Genomic DNA, 21,590 nt, shown 5'->3' on the forward strand with positions numbered 1-21,590 from the left:
TCGTCTGGGTAGAGTAATCCAATATACAGGTCCAGTCGCTCTTGGCCCGGAGCTCCTCGGATGCAATCACCACTAGGGGTCTGACCAGCCTGGTTAAGCGTCCAGATAACGTCAGGAACGATGGGGGTGCTGATAACTGTAGAACTCGAACCGAACGATGCACCATACATAAATAGACTATTATTAGCTTAATAGAATACGTCCAACTCGACGGTATGGTGCCAAACTATGACCATTCAACTATTAATCTACACGATATCTCAGTGCCTATTCTGGGCCAAGTAGGCCTTACTACACCGCACGTGCGTCGTGGGGAGGCTTTTGCGTCTGTCACTCTGTTGGAGGGTAAAGAACTGGACTAAAGGAAAGTTCTACTTTACGAGCGCCATATATATATGCGCTATGAACAAATAGTACCATTCGTATTTCGCCCGGCATATTACTGCGCGGAACCGGGGGTTGCCTCGACATGTTAGGCGGCACGATTGAACTTGGACCTAGGGGTATGGCAACCTGGCGCCAGGTTCTCGTCCAATGGTAGAATGAAACTATTATGGGCTGTTTAGTAGAAACGGGGATATTCAATGCATATTGTACAAGGAATATACAGGGGATATCAAACGATATACAAATACAATTAAATATATATATATAAATAAATATACATATTCGGTTTAATCTGATCCTTCACAACACACACAAAGTAATTACCAGACTTGTCTTTTCATGTTTAACAAATTATTTGTTAAGACATTCATAAAACATCTATAAATCATTTGCAGATGCTATTGTGTGCCCTAATCTAAAGTGAAGCATATTCATCATTAACAAATGTCTAATACAGTTAATTATTTGTTGACTTTTTCATCACCTGTTACAAATGTTGTAGACAGCTTTCGGATACACTCTTCTTTGTGACATCAAACAGTGACAGAATTAGGACTATAGATAAATGCAATTTTATTAACATATAAAATACATGTGCACACCGACGCCCCTATATGCTCCCGGCTGCCCTTTGGGGGAAGGACGACGGGATGGGTCAAGTGCAGAGACTCAATCGCATCGGCGACCCAACTAACTGCATGTGTGTGTGTTCCTGTGTGTGTGCCGCCCATCGCATGTGTGTCTGCCTGCATGCCGAATATTTATTATTATTATTATTATAGGAGTGTTTCCAGTGGCCACCTGGGAGGCACTGAGGTGGAGAAGGGGATCCAGCTCTCTTGTGGGTAGAGGAGGGTGGGGGTTTGGGGACATTTTCTCTCTAGGTGTGAGATTCAAGCTATTGTTAGGACGGACAAAGGGATTCCTCCACAATCGGTAGACATAGAAAAGTCAATCAAGACAGCTAATTCTTACACACCCTTTAACAGCGGCATGGTTTACAGATGAAATTGGCTTGTGTGCTACTTAACTTTAGATTTGTTTTGTGTTTATCTCAGTATGACAGGAACACTCCTGAGGGCTCAGTGTGCTCTCCAGTCCAGACCAGGCAGATTTGGGCCTCTTTCACAATCTTGTACAATTAAATGTAATGTTTGATGAAGTTGTAGTAGCTCGGTCTTTCAAAATAGAAGAGACAATCAAGACATTCTTAATGGGAGGAGAGATGGTGGAGACCTACAAGTTCCTGGAAGTACACATGGACAGTAGACTGGACTGATTGGACAACACAGAGGCCCTTTACAGTAAGGGACAGAGCAGGCTGTTCTTCCTGAGGCGAATCAGGTCTTTCAACATGTGCAGCCGCTACTACAGACGTTTTACTGCAGATGTCTGTGGTTGCCAGTGTCCTCTTCTTCGCCATTGTATGCTGGGAGGATAACTTCAACTCAAGAGACACTAACAATCTCTGTAGTGTGAGTCGAACTGGTCAAACTAGAGATGGTGGCAGAGAGGAGGATGAGGAAAAAGCTGGAGGCTATACTGGAAAACCCCTCCCACCCCCTCTATGAGGAGCTAGCCAAGATGAGGAGCACATTACAACACACTACAAACCGCCTTGGCCAGTCCTTCATGTCAGTAGCCATCAGGCTCCACAACCGTGGGCATGGACTGCTGCCAATTACTGGAGAGCTAACGGCTGGTGAACTTGAGAACTGGACTATTGTTACAGTATAGTATGTTACTACGGTTTGGACCATGTATAGTATACCATCAACACTATTACTACTGTCTGATTGAATCCGGACACTCACTACTGTTCACTACTACTACTCTCATCACTATTATCACTATACATTTTTTTTTAATATATTTTATACCCAGTTTAATCACCTGTACATTGTATATTACTATTGCACTTTACTGTTGCATCTGCACTCTGGCTGGATGCCAAACTTATTTTCTTTGTACTGTACTTGTGCTGTATGATGACAATAAATGTGAATAATCTAATCTAATAAAGTAGTGGCTTGGTGTTTCAATAAAAGAATGATCCAAAGGCTACATGCGATGAAATAATGAAAAATCTCTCTAATTCATAATGAGAAATCTGTCTCTAATTCATAATGAAAAATCTGTCATAATGGAAAATCTGTCTCTAATTCATAATGAAAAATCTGTCTCTAATTCATAATGGGAAAACTGTCTCTAATGCATAGTAGAAAATCAGTCTCTAATTCATAATGGAAAATCAGTCTCTAATTTGTTGTCAATGTAGCCACTTTATACCTAATGGCCTCACAGGTTTGATTCTTACTTCTGTGTTTTTATTTTCTCTCTTTTCTTTCCAAAACAGGATTTGATTCCGAGTCCAGCGTCACTAGGCCTGGTCTTGTTTTACAGTTGTAGACTGTAAAGAGGCTATGGATTTAGAGTGAATATGTCTTATTCTTTCATAATAGAAAAGACAAACAAGACTCATTTCCACACACACCGCTAAACGACTTCATGGTTTACAAAATAATTGTACTTGAAGTTTTACTTAACGTTTGTTTGTTTGTTTGTTTGTTTATTTACACATATAAAAACAATTACATATATAATACAATATAATCCACAAGGGATGTGTAGGAGAATTGCCTAAAAACCCTCAAGGGGCTTGCATGTGGCATTCACCAGGAAGCAAAATTACATTATATCAAGATAAAATATAAAATCACCCCCCCCCCCCCCCCCCCCCCCCCAAACAAAACAAACACACACAAGTAGGCCTACATAGACACCGAAGCAGGCACCCTATGCCATACGATTTCTGGTATAGAGAAAACAATTAATGACAGGAAGAATATATAATAAAACGAAAATACAATAACAAAATACATCAAGCCATCAGACCACAGTTTGTAAAGGAAGTCCATATGGGAAATATTGGTGATCTAGGAGATGAGATTTCAGTGCTCTTTTGAATTTCAGAAAAGAAAATTCCAAAATATGTGGAGGCAAAGAGTTCCACAACTTTGACCCTCGGTAGAGCAAACAAAACTGAGATTGGGAAGTGCGGGAAAAGGGTGGTCTAAGCAAACAGGAACTATGAATTATGAATTTGGTGATTGTGGGCAAACATGTCATGAAAAAAGGGGGAAGGGCTCTGTTTAAAGAACTATGCACAAATAAACCAGTCTGAAGATGATTCACTTGATAAACACTGAGTATACCTAACTTATGGAATAGAGGCTGAGAAGAATGACTTCGTTGAACACAGCTGATTATTTTTAGAGCTCGTTTCTGCAGACGGTATATGGGCTCAAGTTTGGTCTGATGAGTACTACCCCAAACTAAATTACAGTAATTGATATATGGGTAAACCATAGAGTAATATAACATTGTGGCAACCTCGGTGCTCAGCAAGTGACGTGTTTTTCCAAGAATACCAGGGATTATTTACCAAGAATACTAGGAACTAGAGCAATAACATTACACAGTTAAAAAAATAGATACAAAAAAGCACTAACTACTATTTTATTCATTATAATTTTTTCTCTCTCTAATGTAGTAAGAGAGCTTTATTTGAAATGTTATGATATTATAAGAAAGGGGCAGGACTAGATAAGCTTCCTTCTGCCCTTTTTCCAACTCATCCTTGTTTGTTGAACTGGAGAGCCTGGACTGGTCAGATGAGCTCAATGGTACACTGGTTGAAGAAACCTGGCTTGGCTTCAAAACCAAATTCTCAACAATACTAAACAACATGGCCCCCCTAAGAACCACCAGGGTAAGAAATCGCGCTGAGCCATGGATGCACACTGAAATACTGACCGCTATGAAAGCCAGAGACAAAAAATGAGTTTAGTAAAAGTCAGTCAAAGCTTACCAAAAGCATGAGCAGTGAACTCCAAGCCCACATGACTGAACTCAAACTAGAAAGAAACAGACTAAGAAATGATGTAAACTCCATGATAAAAACTGCTAAAAAAAATTTCATCAATGACAAAACTGAGGAAAACAAAAATAAACCATGTGAACTTTGGAAATTACCCAATAATCAACTAGGCTGCAGTAAAAAACTTAAAACCAGGTACTCAAACATAAACATAAAGACGGACAACACGCTCATCACAGACAAACTGGATGTAGCCAATTACTTAAACACTTTCTTCACAAACATAGCCACAACACTGGTAAACAAACTACCCTCCCACTCAGGGCAGTATGGGGTAGAACACATAGTAGCATACTACAAGAACCTAGGCGTCCACAAAGACGACTTCAAACTGGAAATGGTAACTACAGATGAGGTACTCAAAAAACTGAGCGCCCTCCAACCGAACAAGGCCACTGGCCATGACAACATCCCCTCCAAATTCCTCAGAGACTCAGCAGCCGCCATCACCCCAGTCATCACACACATAATAAACCTCTCCATAAAACAGGGACACGTCCCCAAGGACTTCAAAATTGCGAGAGTAACACCCCTGCACAAAAAGGGCAGCAAATTAGACCTAGGCAACTACCGCCTTCTATCCTTTCCTTACATCCATCTCGAAAGTCATGGAAAAAATAGTATACGAACAGGTCGAAAAGTACCTTGCGGAAAAAAATCTAATCTACGAATTTCAATCTGGCTTCAGAACATCCCACTCCACTGACACATGCCTTCTCTATTTGAACGACCACATCAAGCAAGAGGTGGACGCGGGCAAATACTGCGGCATCGTCATGCTGGACCTACAAAAGGCCTTCGACACTGTCAATCATACCATTCTGATTGACAAGCTAAAAGGAATTGGTTTTGATAGTTTATCAGTGAGCTGGATACAATCCTACCTGGAGGGGAGAGAACAGATGGTGGAGGTAAACGGTACCCTATCCCCCCCCCCTCACAGTGAACTGTGGTGTTCCACAAGGAAGCATACTAGGACCGCTACTGTTCCTAATTTATGCAAATGACATGTCGTCAGCTTGTGACTGCAACTTGTTCCTGTTTGCGGACGACTCAGCCCTGATGGTCTCTGACAAGAACAAGTTACAGGTTGAAAAAACCCTCAGCTCGGAACTAGGCAAAATCTGCATATGGCTCGCCGACAACAAACTATCATTACACATGGGCAAAACAGAGTCCATTCTCTTCGGTTCAAATAACAAACTCAGCAAGACCGACGGCTTCTCAGTTACAGTGGGTGACAATATTGTCACAAGGAAAGATGAAATTACCTACCTGGGTTCCATCCTAGAGGCTAATCTTTCCTGTGACAAAATGGCATCCAATGTAATAAAAAAAAGTCAACCAACGAACTCGATTCTTGTACCGGATCTCCTCTCTGGTAAACAAGAATACCCTGAAGACTCTGGCAGGATCACTCATTCAAGGGTACTACGACTATGCTTGCACCTCATGACATGGTACCAACGCACCTCAAAGGCGCTAAAAACCAAATTACAAACATCTCAAAACAAACTAGTCAGACTACTGCTTGACCTGACTCCTAGAACCCACCTCACCCCTGCCCACTTTGCCAACCTAGGATGGCTTAGAGTAGACGACAGAGTACAGCAACTTGCAATGGGCCTGGTCTACAAGATACACTACACGACCAAGGTACCCATGTACATGTCAAAATACTTCCCAAAGGTCAGTGAATACCACGATCACAACACCAGAGGGAGCTCCACAAATCATGTTAAACCAAGATTCGGCTCAAATAAGGGACTAAACACGTTTCGCAATTATGCCACATCAATGTGGAACGCCCTACCCAAAGCTGTAAAGGAATGTGGATCACTACCCACTTTCAAAACCTCTCTCAAGGGACACCTACGGGAGACTGCAATTCAACACTGGCCCCTGTAAATATCCTAACCCAACCCCCTCCAATGTACAGTCATTTACCTAGTATGGTTTTGTCAATAGTCCAATGTACAATTTTGTTTGTTTGTACAGTGTCTCCTCCCCCCCCCCCCTCAATGTACAGTTTTGCTTGTTTATACAGTGTGCCCCCCCCCCAACCACCTCCAATGTAAATTACCCAGTATGGTTGTCAATATCCCAATGTACCCAACCCCCCCCCCCCACCCAACCTCCTCAAATGTACAGTTTCTACGTCAAATGTACATACTCCCTTTTCTTGACTCCTTCTGTATCACAAACAGTACTGTATTTGCAAATCTGGTATGTCATAAATGTATAGATGTAGCAGTACTGACTATCTGTATGTCATGTATGTCATATATGTCCTGATGAATTGAAAATGGGGGACCCTGATGTAAACAAGACGAAAGTCTTTCTCTGGTCTGCATCCCCTTAACAATTGTGTGTATTGAGCTGTACTGTATTGTACCCATTCTGCAATCTGTTAATAAAGTTTTCAATCAATCAATCAATCAAACCTCCATAGAATGATATCATAATATTGGAAACCTCTTTGTGTCCATTGTACCCCAGCTGGTTCCACAGCGTTGCAGTTACCCCGCGTGGCCAGCAGGAATCGCTGTTTGACCGTCTTCGACTGGCGTCACCATCCAGTGCTGGAGTAGTGGAGGCAACCAGCTAAGCTAACGTTGGCTAATCACTCAGTACAGCATTCTTTCTATGCTTTTCTTTAGTGCAACAAGCCGAGCTGCACCCATCAGCCAGCCAGCCACCAGCAGCAGTGCCCAGAACAGTACACTGGAAAGCGGTGAGTACTCCATACAATTACAAACACGTTTGCTTCCAGGGGACATATTATTTAGGAAGGCGACTCCGATGCAGTGGGTGTTGATGAACCAGAGCAGGGTGGATTTACGGGATGATTTGCTCACAAGATCCCACTGGTGGTGTTCCAGGATTTCACGTTGTTACACCAACAAAAAGAAACGAGGGCAAAGAGCGAAAGCTTTGCCTTGATCGCAGGCTAGCTAGGTTATTAACCTGAGAGGCGGGTTGCTAACTGGAAAGGTTAGCAAATAATGGTCAATATAGAATGTTGCCATCCGACGCCGTTTCTATTCACTGCAGAGATGCTATGGCTGTTGGGGACAATATTCTCCCTGGTCTCTGGCTGTGTGTTGAGCTATAACGTTACATGGCGAGCTAGGCTAACTACCTACAGAACGTTAGGTGGCTATAACAAAAGCTACACCCAGCAGCACCCTCTTGCTTTTTGTCCAAACTCCCACATAATATATCAAAAGCATGATGAGGGAGCTGGGTGTAGCTTTTGTTATGTGGGACGCCGTATGAGCTTTGAGGAACGTGTTTATAATATTATTCTGTTACTAGCCTGAGACTATGAATTGAAAATGGTTGGACCCTGATGTAAACAAGACAAACGTCTTTCTCTGGTCTGCATTGTATGTATTGAGCCGTACTGTATTATTGTACCCATTCTGCAATCTGTTAAATAAAGTTTTCATTCATTCATTCAGACCAGTGTCCAAAGAACATGCATCATCCACGTCTACTGTTGACTGACAGCTGTTGTTGTGCAAATAATTCAAGTTCAAGTTTGGTTGTATTTGTCACATGTATAAGGTGCATCATGCACATGACAGTGAAATGCTTGATCCTGTATGAGCCCCCTGAGATTGTGCTTCATAGAGTAAAAACGAATAAAGAACAAACACTATCCAAAATATACAATATCGGCTACAAACTAAAGTACAAAGTGAAGTACACAATGCACGCTTTTTAAAATGCAACGAATGCAATCCGTCTGTTAAATGGCTTGATACATTTAAAATAAACGTTAGAATAAAATATGTCTATTTTAGTATTTAGTTTAGAGTACATTTAGTGTATGTTGCACAATCAAAGTGGGCATGGCCACCCGCATTTCACTGTATGCCCTGGTATGTATGTGACAAATAAACGTCTGGAATCTTGAAGTTGGTATAGCAAAATCTGTCATGATGATAACAACATGGCATTGTGATCGTTCTTAATAACAATAAGCACCCAATGTTTTTTTTGCGGGTGTAGAATAAGTTGCAAAAGTGATCTATGTCAAATCCATTTAGTGGTAACTTCAGTGAAGTGTAGAATGTCGGGGGGTCTTTCTCCGCCGGTGGGGAAGAGACTGAGCCTCGTTCCTGAGGTCAGAACAGGACCTGACATCAACAAACAGCACCAGCAGGTCTTTCCAGCTCCGCTGCCCTTCCCTCGTCATTGTTTGGATGCCTGGTTGACCCCCACACGTCTGTCAGCTGGGAGCTATTGACAGTAGTTGAATGACACGTTCCGTTGGCCCCTCTCTCTCTCTGACGTTCCGCGGTCGAGCTGAGTGACGGGGCGACAGAAGTCTGTCTTTATAGGGAGATACGGGACTAACTTTGCCTGTAATTTTGGGACGCTGAGGTTGGTTGTTTGGGATTCCAGCCTACGCTACCCTGTGGAGAGAGAGAGACCTACGCTACCCTGTGGAGAGAGAGAGACCTACGCTACCCTGTGGAGAGAGAGAGAGAGAGAGAGAGGTCTCTGCAGCTCCTCTCTCTAGTAGTGTGGCTTAAAAGTAACTAATGAAAACCAGGTTGAGGGATGTGTATCTGCTTGCCTGCCTGTCTCAGCCTGTGGCAAGAGCGATCTCCCTCTGATTCTTGAGGGTTTGGAACGGCACAACTCCAATATAGGAGCCAAGAATGTGTTTTCTCTTTGCCAAGCTCTTTTAATGGGCCTCCAGGCTGTGATGTGGAATATAATTTTTTTTTGCCATGGTCAGTTAGCGGTGCTTTGTACAGCGTAGTAATAGACTGTAATGGTGTTTACAGATTCACTGATGTAGGTCTGTTCTCCGAAAGGCCACTTCATTGTTGGAATGTGTGTGTATGGCGATAATAGTATACAATGTTTAGGATGGAATGTTAATTCATTGGGCTATATATTTTTTTAATGAAGGAGATGTTTACATCAAGCATACCACCATTAGTTGTTTTAGAATCACAATAGATAAGGGGGTGGCCTTCTCTCAGATTCCGGAGATTGAATCTTCTGCCTCCGCCTTTCTCTTCTCTCCCCAGGGGTTTTTGATTCGGCGGCGTCTTCAAGCCCCCCCCCCCCCCCAACTGGACACGACGACTAACCGGAGACCTCTCCCTCTGTATGGAACAACTCTTTCCGCGTGAGAAAACAGGAGGCCTATCGGCGGGACCAACATGTTCAACCTGATGAAGAAGGACAAGGAGCGGGACAGCAGCAAGAAGGAGAAGAAGAAGGAGCGGATGTCCGCGGCGGAGATGCGCAGCCTGGAGGAGATGAGCATGCGCCGCGGCTTCTTCAACCTGAAGCGCGAGGCCAAGCGGGAGTCCAAGACCAAGCTGGAGATCTCCAACCCCATCCCCATCAAGGTGGCCAGCAGCCACAACCTCAGCCTCACGGACATCGAGTCGGACGGCCTGAGCAACCGCAGCAGCATGGTCCTGGACGACCAGCTGAGCGCCGCCAGCTCCACCGACGACCTGAAGGGCGAGGACGGCGGCGGCAAGGACCACAGGGGCTCGGTGCGCGACCGCGTGGCTCACTTCGGCTCGCTGGCCAAGAACTCCTCGCAGGTCGGGCAGATGATGAAGCGCTTCTCCTTCTCCCAGAAGAGCAAAGAGGAGAGCCCCTCGGAGAGCTCCACGCCGTCGGGCCAGAACTCTGCGGCGCCCTCCCCGCAGGCGGAGACCAAGGTGTTCGACCCGCCGCGGAAGCACAGCCTCAAGCAGTCGCCGCAGCAGCCGCCGCCCGGAATACCTCCTCCGGCCGCCAAGAAGGTCCGCATCCCCGAGGTCGTGGACAAGACCTTCTCGGCGGACCTGCGGCTCCCCACCGTGGTGCCGCCGACGGCGCCGGAGACCCGGGAGCTGGAGCTCCAGCGGCGCAACACGGGCGACTTTGGCTTCTCCCTGCGGCGCACCACCATGCTGGACCGCGGGCCGGACGGCGGCGTGTACCGGCGCGTGGTCCACTTCGCCGAGCCCGGCGCCGGCACCAAGGACCTGGCGCTGGGCCTGGTGCCGGGCGACCGGCTGGTGGAGATAAACGGGCGCAACGTGGAGAACAAGAGCCGGGACGAGATCGTGGAGATGATCCGGCAGTCGGGCGACACGGTGCGGCTGAAGGTGCAGCCCATCCTGGAGCTCAGCGAGCTCAGCCGCTGCTGGCTGCGGAACACGGAGGGCCTGCGCAGGGAGGCCCGAGACGTAAGTGTCCCCCTTATACACCTCCAGGCGGCTCGTGTGTGTGTGTGTGTGTGTGTGTGTGTGTGTGTGTGTGTGTGTGTGTGTGTGTGTGTCTAGGAGCGTCATGCTGCTAATGATTGTGTTTACACGGAGCACGTTTCAGTGTGATGTCACAGCAGGCATCAAGAATGATGGATGTCGGTCGACTTGTGACCGTTGACGTGCAAAGTGTGTCTTGGCGATTGTACGTTTTCAGGCACGTTTATGTTCCGCTAACATAAAGGTTTGTTCTCCTCAGGGCTTGTTCTCCTCAGGTCTTGTTCTCCTCAGCCTAGGTCTTGTTCTCCTCAGGGCTTGTTCTCCTCAGGTCTTGTTCTCCTCAGGTCTTGTTCTCCTCAGGGCTTGTTCTCCTCAGGTCTTGTTCTCCTCAGGGCTTGTTCTCCTCAGGTCTTGTTCTCCTCAGGGCTTGTTCTCCTCAGGTCTTGTTCTCCTCAGGGCTTGTTCTCCTCAGGGCTTGTTCTCCTCAGGGCTTGTTCTCCTCAGGTCTTGTTCTCCTCAGGTCTTGTTCTCCTCAGGGCTTGTTCTCCTCAGGGCTTGTTCTCCTCAGGGCTTGTTCTCCTCAGGGCTTGTTCTCCTCAGGTCTTGTTCTCCTCAGGTCTTGTTCTCCTCAGGTCTTGTTCTCCTCAGGTCTGCAGACGCCCCCCTCACCTCGTCCTGCCCTCCTCTATAACAGCTTTTCTTCACAGTGTTTCAGTTCAGTCCAGTGCACCGTGACAGAGAGTCAGAGACCTTACTTCACAAGAGCATATGAGGAAAACACAGTGACCTCACAGCTTCTCTCTACCTACCAGTACCTACCCCTCCTCTCTCTCTCTCTCTCTCTCTCTCTCTCTCTCTCTCTCTCTCTCTCTCTCTCTCTCTCTCTCTCTCTCTTTCCCTCTCTCTTTCCCTCTCACTTTCCCTCTCACTTTCCCTCTCTGCTCTTTGGAAGCTGACATAATCACAATATTTCTCTTTCTCTCTCTCTCTCTCTCTCTCTCTCTCTCTCTCTCTCTCTCTCTCTCTCTCTCTCTCTTTCCCTCTCTCTTTCCCTCTCACTTTCCCTCTCACTTTCCCTCTCTGCTCTTTGGAAGCTGACATAATCACAATATTTCTCTTTCTCTCACTTTCCCTCTCTTTCCCTCTCACTTTCCCTCTCTTTCCCTCTCTCTGCTCTTTGGAAGCTGACATAATCACAATGTCTTGTGTATTTCTCTCTCTCTCTCTCTCTCTCACTTTCTCTCACTTTCTCTCACTTTCCCTCTCTCTTTCCCGCTCACTTTCCCTCTCTTTCCCTCTCTCTGCTCTTTGGAAGCTGACATAATCACAATGTCTTGTGTATTTCTCTCTCTCTCTCTCTCTCTCTCTCTCTCTCTCTCTCTCTCTCTCTCTCTCTCTCTCTCTCCCTCCCCCTCTCTCTCTCTCTCCCTCCCTCCCTCACATGCTTAATGTTTACACACTGCTCTTGCTCTGAACGAGTGTCTGGGCGTGACGTGGGAAATGTCACTTTGATGTATCAGAGCCAGATGTTGAGTGGCAGGGCCGACTTTCCCTGCCCTTGATACGGAGAGGAAGCTGTCGGAGCTTATCTTGTATTTTATGTACTCGCTATTATCAGATAAGAAGGAATTCTGGCTATTAGACGGACTTGCATGTGTTTCAGTGTGGTGTGTGAGTGTGAGAGAGAGAGAGAAATACACAAGACATTGTATTATGTCAGCCTCCAAAGAGCAGAGAGGGATAGAAAGAGAGGGAGAGAGAGACGCTGGGTGTGCCTTTATTTGTTTGGGCTAGCTACCATTCCCCTCTATTGCGCGGTAGTAGATTCAGGCTGAGATAGAGTGTGACATGTGTGTGATTGTGTTTAAGTGATAACACCTTTTATCCTCGATCACAGCATGCTGCCACGCCCTCCTTATGCTCGTCTGTTAGGCACAGTTGAAAAAGACACTCGGGATGATTGTGTTCATGCCTGCATTTTTAACATGTCTGTTATTATTTTGAGATAGGTCACAGTGTAGGTCTTTTGTTGATAGGCGAAACAAACCGTACGTACGCTTAGTCGCTTATGGTGTTGGGCTTTAGCCTTTGTTGTTTAAAATGCCTCGTAGCACTAGCTAGCTACACAGACAATGTCTAACTGATCTCTGGACTGACAGTGTTTTGAGTGGTTGTTTTTGTTGCTGGCTTGAATAACAGTTGTTGTTGTTGTTGTTACACAAAGTCTATTGTTTAGAAAGGTAACATGATTGTCTGTGTTCATTTCCTATTCATATTCATCATGTACTGTGTTTGTATCCAAGCGGAGTGTGTGTGTGTGTGTGTGTGTTTGTGTGTGTGCGTGTGCACCTGATTGTGTTCCTGTTGCAATATACTGTGTCACACGTGGCCTTTCTCTGCTGTGTTGGTTGTACCACATGACAGAGAGAGCAGCTGTTTACCTACCTGCAGCTCAGAACAGTCAGGTGAACTTTGACCCTGGGTCCGCGCTGTAGAACTATGTGTTGATGCCTCTGGCCATTCTGTCTGTACAATACAATACCTCTTCCATCAATGCTTTTGCACACTTTTATCATTGGGCATCTTTGCTATAGAAAAAACAGACTTTCTGCTAAAAAGCCACAGTCATCCGTTTTCTCTACGACTGACCAAATTTTTTTTATTCATACTGTATGTTACGCAGAGCTAAGATTTCTCTCTCAACCTCATTTCGGTTTGTATGTGTTTGTGGTAGAAGTGTTTGCAATGGCGATCGATCATATTAATTATCATCGAATCGTAAGTAGCAGAGCAAACTTTGTGATGGCCTGAGTGAGGTTTACACCCCTGCTATGGGACGGAGCTGCCTGTGAGAAGAATGTCTGTTTGCCTCATAGTGCAGTATTGATTACAGTGGGGGGTCAGAGAGTAAGTAGTAGTAGTAGTAGTAGCCTAGTAGTAGTAGTAGTAGTAGTAGTAGTAGTAGTAGTAGTAGTAGTAGTAGTAGTAGTAGCAGTAGCCTAGTAGTAGTAGCAGCAGCAGCAGCAGCAGCAGCAGCAGCAGCAGCAGCAGCAGTGTCATTCCAGATTGTCACCGGTCTTTGATTCTGGAAGTGACTGAAAAGGTACAGGCTGAAGCATAATGCTTATATACCGTATGCCTGTCCTATATTTTTTTATCAAATGAAGCCTCTAAAACTAAAAAGAATTATTACAAAATAAAAATGATTCACATTTGTAACCCTAAAAAAAAAATATATATATATATATATATATTTTTTTTTAACCAAAAGCGAATTATTCATTCTTAAATATATATCAACATTGTTCTGCAAGTTAATAGAAATACATCTCCTTCGAATACCTTTCTTAGCTTTTTGCACAGTAAACTTACAAACGTCTCTCAAATCCTATTTGATTCAGAGAGTGTGATGAAACATGAAGGAGGCTGTCTGCGGAGCAGAAACTCTGGCCTCTTCGTTGCTGATGTACGTAGTAGAGACACTTAACTTATACGCAGGGCTGGATGTCGAAATTCGGTACTTTTATGGTATCGGTCGAATCGCTTCAACTGAAATGTGTTTCGATGCCTCAGTAGTTCATCCTCACGGGTGTCAGTGAGCCAACGAGTGTGTTTGTTCTGAGACATCTCTTCTGTTCGACCACAATCCAAAGTCACCCAAAATGTAATAAAGCCTCCGATTGGTTCACACACGGCACACGCCACACGCATGTAACTAAATGTATCTAAAGTAAGATATCGAAAGTTGTTTTGGTATCGGTACTAGGTAATCGAATCCCTGGTATTGGCACCAGATTTTCAAACAATACCCAGCCCTGTGTATATATGAAAGGGTGTTTGGCTGGCGATCTTGCTAGTTGTTCCCAGGGTGTTAGCGGGTGTTTTGGAGCTGGGCTGAGGGACTTGTATCTGAGGGTCAGGAGTTCTAAGCTGCCTTTGGAGAGACCCAACAATAACAGGGAGAATGATCCATCCTCATAGACGCCCCCCCCTTCCCCCCTTCTCCTCTCATTCTGGAATTTTCAGCATTGTTCTATTTTGGGATTTACCAATAAACAAAAGGAGGACTTGCTTTGCTGTGCAGTTTGGAACCAGCCTCCCCCTCTTTGTGCTTTTCCTGGCCAGGCGCCTCGCTCTTGTGCTGAACCGCGGCATCTCCCCCTGGGCAGAGAGGGTTGACCAGAGAGCCTGTCTCCCTGGGCAGAGAGGGTTGACCAGAGAGCCTGTCTCCCTGGGCAGAGAGGGTTGACCAGAGAGCCTGTCTCCCTGGGCAGAGAGGGTTGACCAGAGAGCCTGTCTCCCTGGGCACAGAAAGTTGACCAGAGAGCCTGTCTCCCTGGGCAGAGAGGGTTGACCAGAGAGCCTGTCTCCCTGGGCAGAGAGGGTTGACCAGAGAGCCTGTCTCCCTGGGCAGAGAGGGTTGACCAGAGAGCCTGTCTCCCTGGGCACTGGGCAGTGGGCACAGAAAGTTGACCAGAGAGCCTGTCTCCCTGGACAGAGAGGGTTGACCAGAGAGCCTGTCTCCCTGGGCAGAGAGGGTTGACCAGAGAGCCTGTCTCCCTGGGCAGAGAGGGTTGACCAGAGAGCCTGTCTCCCTGGGCAGAGAGGGTTGACCAGAGAGCCTGTCTCCCTGGGCATAGAGGGTTGACCAGAGAGCCTGTCTCCCTGGGCAGAGAGGGTTGACCAGAGAGCCTGTCTCCCTGGGCACTGGGCAGTGGGCACAGAAAGTTGACCAGAGAGCCTGTCTCCCTGGACAGAGAGGGTTGACCAGAGAGCCTGTCTCCCTGGGCAGAGAGGGTTGACCAGAGAGCCTGTCTCCCTGGGCAGAGAGGGTTGACCAGAGAGCCTGTCTCCCTGGACAGAGAGGGTTGACCAGAGAGCCTGTCTCCCTGGGCAGAGAGGGTTGACCAGAGAGCGGGGGAGACGTGAGAGTAACCTCGTCCCCCGCGCTCTCTCTCCTCTCCCTAAGGCTGAGACCACTTATCGATAATTGCGAGATTTTTTTGCATGTGTAAAAATTAAATTAAATACTTTAAAAGAATACTTTATACTATACTAAAATACTAGGTCTTGTGGCATGTTTTAGTTAAAACATCCCCATTTCATGTAAATTCAGTTGAATTGCAACTCTGCACTGTGCATTCAATATGCAGCGCACTCCTCCATCACATCCACCGACTGTAACATGAGAAGGATCACTGTGGTCGTTTTGAATGGGGAAATCTGTAACACTAAAGATGGCGGCAACAACAAAGAATTGCTGCAAAATAATAATAAAAAAAAAATATATATATATATATATATATATAAAATAATAATAATTTAAATCAATATTTATCTTTTTTGTGATCAAATCTTTTTATTTTATTTTTTCAAACATGAAACAAAGACATATCACAATATAATAATAATAATAATAATAATAATAATAATAATAATAATAATAATAATAATAATAATAATAATAATAATAATAATAATAATAATAATAATACATAAAAGACATCCCAATGCAACAACTTAACACAACATGACAAGACAATAATTGAGACAGATTGCACAGTGACCAACCCGAGCCCCCCCCCCATCAACCACGATCCCCAACCCTCGAAGACCCAGAGTCTGGTGCCCCAGCGAGTCAAAGCATCAGCCTCTTTAACACCACGACCCGTCGAGGCCCCGAACCAGGCCCCCCCCCCACCCTGTGACCAATCCGACCCAAATTCAAAGGGGCCCAGGACATATACATAACCAACCATAAAAAAAAATATATATATATATACATGGACACTATAAAAAAAAATCAATATTTATCGATAATTTTGTCCCGATTCATCGATTCTTCCAAATGGCATATCGTCTCAGCCTTAATTACTTCCCATGTGTCGTTTCTTGGCTTGTCGCTGAGCTCCGCGACGCAGCCTGCTCCCCGGGCCGGTTCCCAGCAGGGCATGTTTGAGCCACGGCTGTTCGTTTGCCTCTCTTGGCTCCGCTTCAAGCGGCCCTTGTGACACCACCAAGTCATAATGAAAGGCACTCACCCCCTTCACCCCCGCCCCCCCCATCGCCACACCACAACTGAATGACTCTGCAGAGGCGGGGAGTGACTGTATGCGGCCCACATGTCGTCGTCTCTTCTCAGGGAGCCCGAGAGTGGCTTGTTTCTCTGGAAAAAGGAACCCCCCCCCCGGCCCCCCCCCCCCGTTGAGTCACAGTGGATAAGGGAGGCTTGTTTTCTGCCCTGCAAGGAGTCTCAGTTTCCATCACACCAACAGGAAGCGCAGGCCGGAGGGGGCTTTGTCCGAATGTGTGGCCGGAGCGTCGGGTCACTTCAGAGACACACACACACACACACACACACAACACACAACACACAACACAGACACACAGATAGAGCAGCCTCAGTGAGCAGCTCTGCGTGGAGCTGATTTGTGTGTCTATTAAAGCAGCAGGCCTCGTCTCGGCCTCTTTTGTCCCCTTAAACAAATGTCAACAGCTTGACCGGCCGTCCGAATGAAAAGGAGAGGACCAACCGCGACGGCCATCCTTCAGTCCTGACAGTGAGCTGAGGAGGGAGGAGCACTCTGGGTTCTACCAGGAGACCCAGCTCACTGAGGAGGGAGGAGCACTCTGGGTTCTACCAGGAGACCCAGCTCACTGAGGAGGGAGGAGCACTCTGGGTTCTACCAGGAGACCCAGCTCACTGAGGAGGGAGGAGCACTCTGGGTTCTACCAGGAGACCCAGCTCACTGAGGAGGGAGGAGCACTCTGGGTTCTACCAGGAGACCCAGCTCACTGAGGAGGGAGGAGCACTCTGGGTTCTACCAGGAGACCCAGCTCACTGAGGAGGGAGGAGCACTCTGGGTTCTACCAGGAGACCCAGCTCACTGAGGAGGGAGGAGCACTCTGGGTTCTACCAGGAGACCCAGCTCACTGAGGAGGGAGGAGCACTCTGGGTTCTACCAGGAGACCCAGCTCACGTCGCCGGCGGCTGCTGTCCTCTTTACAGCCTGTTACCAGTGATACGGCCACTGTACAGCCTGTTACCAGTGATAAGGCCACTGTACAGCCTGTTACCAGTGATAAGGCCACTGTACAGCCTGTTACCAGTGATACAGCCACTTTACAGTCTGTTACCAGTGATACAGCCACTGTACAGTCTGTTACGTGATAAGGCCACTTTACAGTCTGTTACCAGTGATAAGGCCACTTTACAGTCTGTTACCAGTGATAAGGCCACTTTACAGTCTGTTACCAGTGATAAGGCCACTTTACAGTCTGTTACCAGTGATAAGGCCACTGTACAGTCTGTTACCAGTGATAAGGCCACTGTACAGTCTGTTACCAGTGATAAGGCCACTTTACAGTCTGTTACCAGTGATAAGGCCACTTTACAGCCTGTTACCAGTGATACGGCCACTGTACAGCCTGTTACCAGTGATAAGGCCACTGTACAGCCTGTTACCAGTGATAAGGCCACTGTACAGCCTGTTACCAGTGATGAGGCCACTTTACAGCCTGTTACCAGTGATGAGGCCACTTTACAGCCTGTTACCAGTGATGAGGCCACTTTATAGCCTGTTACCAGTGATGAGGCCACTTTACAGCCTGTTACCTGTGATAAGGCCACTTTACAGCCTGTTACCAGTGATAAGGCCACTTTACAGCCTGTTACCTGTGATAAGGCCACTTTACAGCCTGTTACATGGCTGTAACGACTCCCTGACCACACTCTCACCTCATATCATATTATAATAGAGGGGGGTTATAGAATCCCTAGGAGGATTCTGTTTTACATTAAAGTTCAATACAGTTCGTATTATTCACACTGGCCACGGCACGGAGAGTGGGAAGCTGTCGCACTACACTGTCAGAGTCTAGGGCTGTGTTCTGAGAATACAGAGACATCCACCCCAGAGAGGCCACTGTGACCCCTGCTGTAGAAGCTCCCCTATTCTCCTGGAAAAACATATTGCTGTGTGTGTGTGTGTGTGTGTGTGTGTGTGTGTGTGTGTGTGTGTGTGTGTGTGTGTGTGTGTGTGTGTGTGTGTGTGTGTGTGTGTGTGTGTGTGTGTGTGTGTGTGTGTGTGTGTGTGTGTGTGTGTGTGTGTGTGTGTGTGTGTGTGTGTGTGTGTGTGTGTGTGTGTGTGTGTGTGTGTGTGTGTGTGTGTGTGTGTGTGTGTGTGTGTGTGTGTGTGTGTGTGTGTGTGTGTGTGTGTGTGTGTGTGTGTGTGTGTGTGTGTGTGTGTGTGTGTGTGTGTGTGTAGCGGGGGAGAATTACACACAAGTGGTTCTATTTTTAAGTCTGCCTACTTTTTCTTCTCCTTCTCTGCATCATCATCACTCCAATTTTCCTTGGCAAGGAGCCGCATGTTGAAATTCTCCACTCTCTTCCATTACGGCAGGAATGGAATGCGCGCGCTTGGGTCAAAGGTCACGAGCGGGCTGAGAGTCGGTGTGGTCTGGCCACTTTTACAAGAATGCTTTCTTGCAACACGCGCGCACACGCCACACACATACACCATGCGCGCGCACACACGCGCACACACACACACACACACACACACAGGGTTGTGATTTAGCAGCACAGTAGATGGACAGGACGCCCCCCTACTCCCCTGGTTTTCGGGATGTCCTGTGACGAGCGCTGGGACCGGGACGGATGAAGCATTATTACTCAACGCGGCAACAACAAACTAGTCAAACAAATCATTAGGTTCTATTTTGGGTGTGAATGCAGGCTGGGGGGCACACCCAGCGCTCCCGCCCACCCAGCGATCCCGCGGAACATCGGAGGCAACCCGGATACAGGGATGTAATCAGAGGGCTTTCTTCATCTAATCTTGGTCGTCAAATCTCCCCAAGCGGATCAATAAAGGAATATCTTATCTTATATCTTATACTCTGGTCCTAAATACCGCATCACTGGCTCATTCAGGATCGAGAAGTCGTGAATGCAAATGAGAAAATGGGACGAAGGAGAAGTTGGGAACGCTCTCTCTTGACAACCTCCAGAACTTAATTCAGTTTCAGTTGGCCAGTCTAGCTGGTTACTTTTACTTGCACTCTCACTCGCTCTCTCTCTCTCTCTCTCTCTCTCTCACTCTCACTCTCACTCTCACTCTCACTCTCACTCTCACTCTCTGGGAGAGACTACATGCTCTAATGGGGCGTGCATAGTTACCCAGAATGCCTTGCGTTCCGGCGAAGACAGAGCACCCGTCGTAACACCTGCATACTACTGTCTTTGTGATTGTCATGTGACTAGAGCTAGCCACTAGCATGCTGGTGAAATGGACCCATTTGACTGTAGTTAGCATTGGCAAAGCCAAGATACATTTGTTTGTTTTTAAATAAACAAAACAAATAATTACATATACAATACAATCCACAAAGGGATGCATGTGGCATTCACCAAGAAGCAAAATTACACTTATATTACATCAACATAAAATATACCCCCCCCCCCCCAAACAAACACACACAAGGAACATTCATTCACAATACACACAAGCAGGTGTACAGATAGACACAGAAGCAGGCACCCATGCCATATGATTTCAGGTATAGAGAAAACAAATAATGACAGGAAGGAAATATAATAAAACTAAAATACAATAACAAAATACAACAAGCCATCAGACCACAGTTTGTAAAGGGAGCCCATATGGGAAATATTGGTGAGCTAGGAGATGAGATTTCATTGCTATTTTGAACTTCATAAAAGAAAATTCCAAAATATGTGTACATAGCATGCTAATCGCTAACGCTAACATATGCTGTGTTGTATGAAATGGAACATTCAATAAAATAAAATCACTGTAGCATTGTCCAGCGAACACTGTGAATGTTCAATAAAATAAAATCACTGTAGCATTGTCCAGCGAACACTGTGAATGTTAGCGTGCTAACTACAGTCAAACGGGTCTATTTCACTCTCATGCACCTGGCTTCAATCATGTGCTTCTGGTCCTGACCTGCTGATAATCACATAAGTTATAACAGTTTGAGACCCGCAAGAGACATGTAGTCGATCTCTCTTGCTCTATCTCTCTCTCTCCACCTCTCTACCTCTCTCTCTCACACTCTCTCTCTCTACCTCCCTCTCTTTCTCTACCTCTCTCTCTACCTGCCTGCCTGCCTCTCTGTCTGTCTGTCTCTGTCTGTCTGTCTCTCTCTCTCTCTCTCTCTCTCTCTCTCTCTCTCTCTCTCTCTCTCTCTCTACCTCTCTCTCTCTCGGCCACCACACAGCTTCTCTGTGGATCCTACTTGTCTCCTCCTCTCTTCCTGGACTCTAGACTCTTATCAAACACAGTGTTACGAGTGTCTCGACACTCAGCCTCTCATTCCAGCCGTCATCAGATGCTCTCCTAAACCCTGCTGCACAAGCAGCGCTGTCGGCTTCCAGTTCCCCCAGCGTGAGAACACTCCCTCTCTCCATCCCTCCCCTCCCTCCCTCCCTCCCTCCCTCCTTTATGAGGAGAATTGTTTATGTCTTGGGTTTTACAGGCACATTAGTTTAATCACTGCCATGGCTGCTGCTTTCTCTGTCCAGCCATCCTGAGAGCTGCAGAGCAGCACCACGGTGTGTTTAACCAGCTCATCCCTTTAACAGCCCTCTCTGGACCAGCCTAGTGTTCCCCAAGCCCAGGGTCGTGTTGGGTTAGGGTTAAGCTGAGCTTTGTGTTAGCCCTGACTGTGTTAGAGTTAAACTGAGTCTTGTGTTAGCCCTGACTGTGTTAGAGTTAAGCTGAGTTTTGAGTTAGCCCTGACTGTGTTAGAGTTAAACTGAGTCTTGTGTTAGCCCTGACTGTGTTAGAGTTAAACTGAGGCTTGTGTTAGCCCTGACTGTGTTAGAGTTAAACTGAGTCTTGTGTTAGCCCTGACTGTGTTAGAGTTAAACTGATGCCCTGTCTGGGTTAGGGTTAAACTGAGGCCCTGACTGTGTTAGAGTTAAACTGAGGCCCTGTCTGGGTTAGGGGTTAAGCTGAGTGTTGTGTCTGGGTTAGGGGTTAAGCTGAGTGTTGTGT

General features: G+C 46.4%; 1 protein-coding gene across 1 annotated transcript in view; it reads left to right on the forward strand.

Annotated features, from left to right (window-relative positions):
- Window positions 1-6,924: 6,924 nt before the first annotated feature.
- Window positions 6,925-21,590, forward strand: part of LOC311224464 (unconventional myosin-XVIIIa-like) — a 283,821-nt gene continuing 269,155 nt past the window's right edge. The window contains 2 exon segments of the mRNA XM_084309468.1: window positions 6,925-7,061; window positions 9,379-10,542. Of these exon segments, the coding sequence (XP_084165594.1) occupies window positions 9,514-10,542 (1,029 nt within the window). The 5' untranslated portion in view covers window positions 6,925-7,061; window positions 9,379-9,513.

Source organism: Notolepis coatsorum, assembly GCF_963971535.1.
Source record: "Notolepis coatsorum genome assembly, chromosome: 1".
Classification (NCBI taxonomy): Eukaryota; Metazoa; Chordata; class Actinopteri; order Aulopiformes; family Paralepididae; genus Notolepis; species Notolepis coatsorum.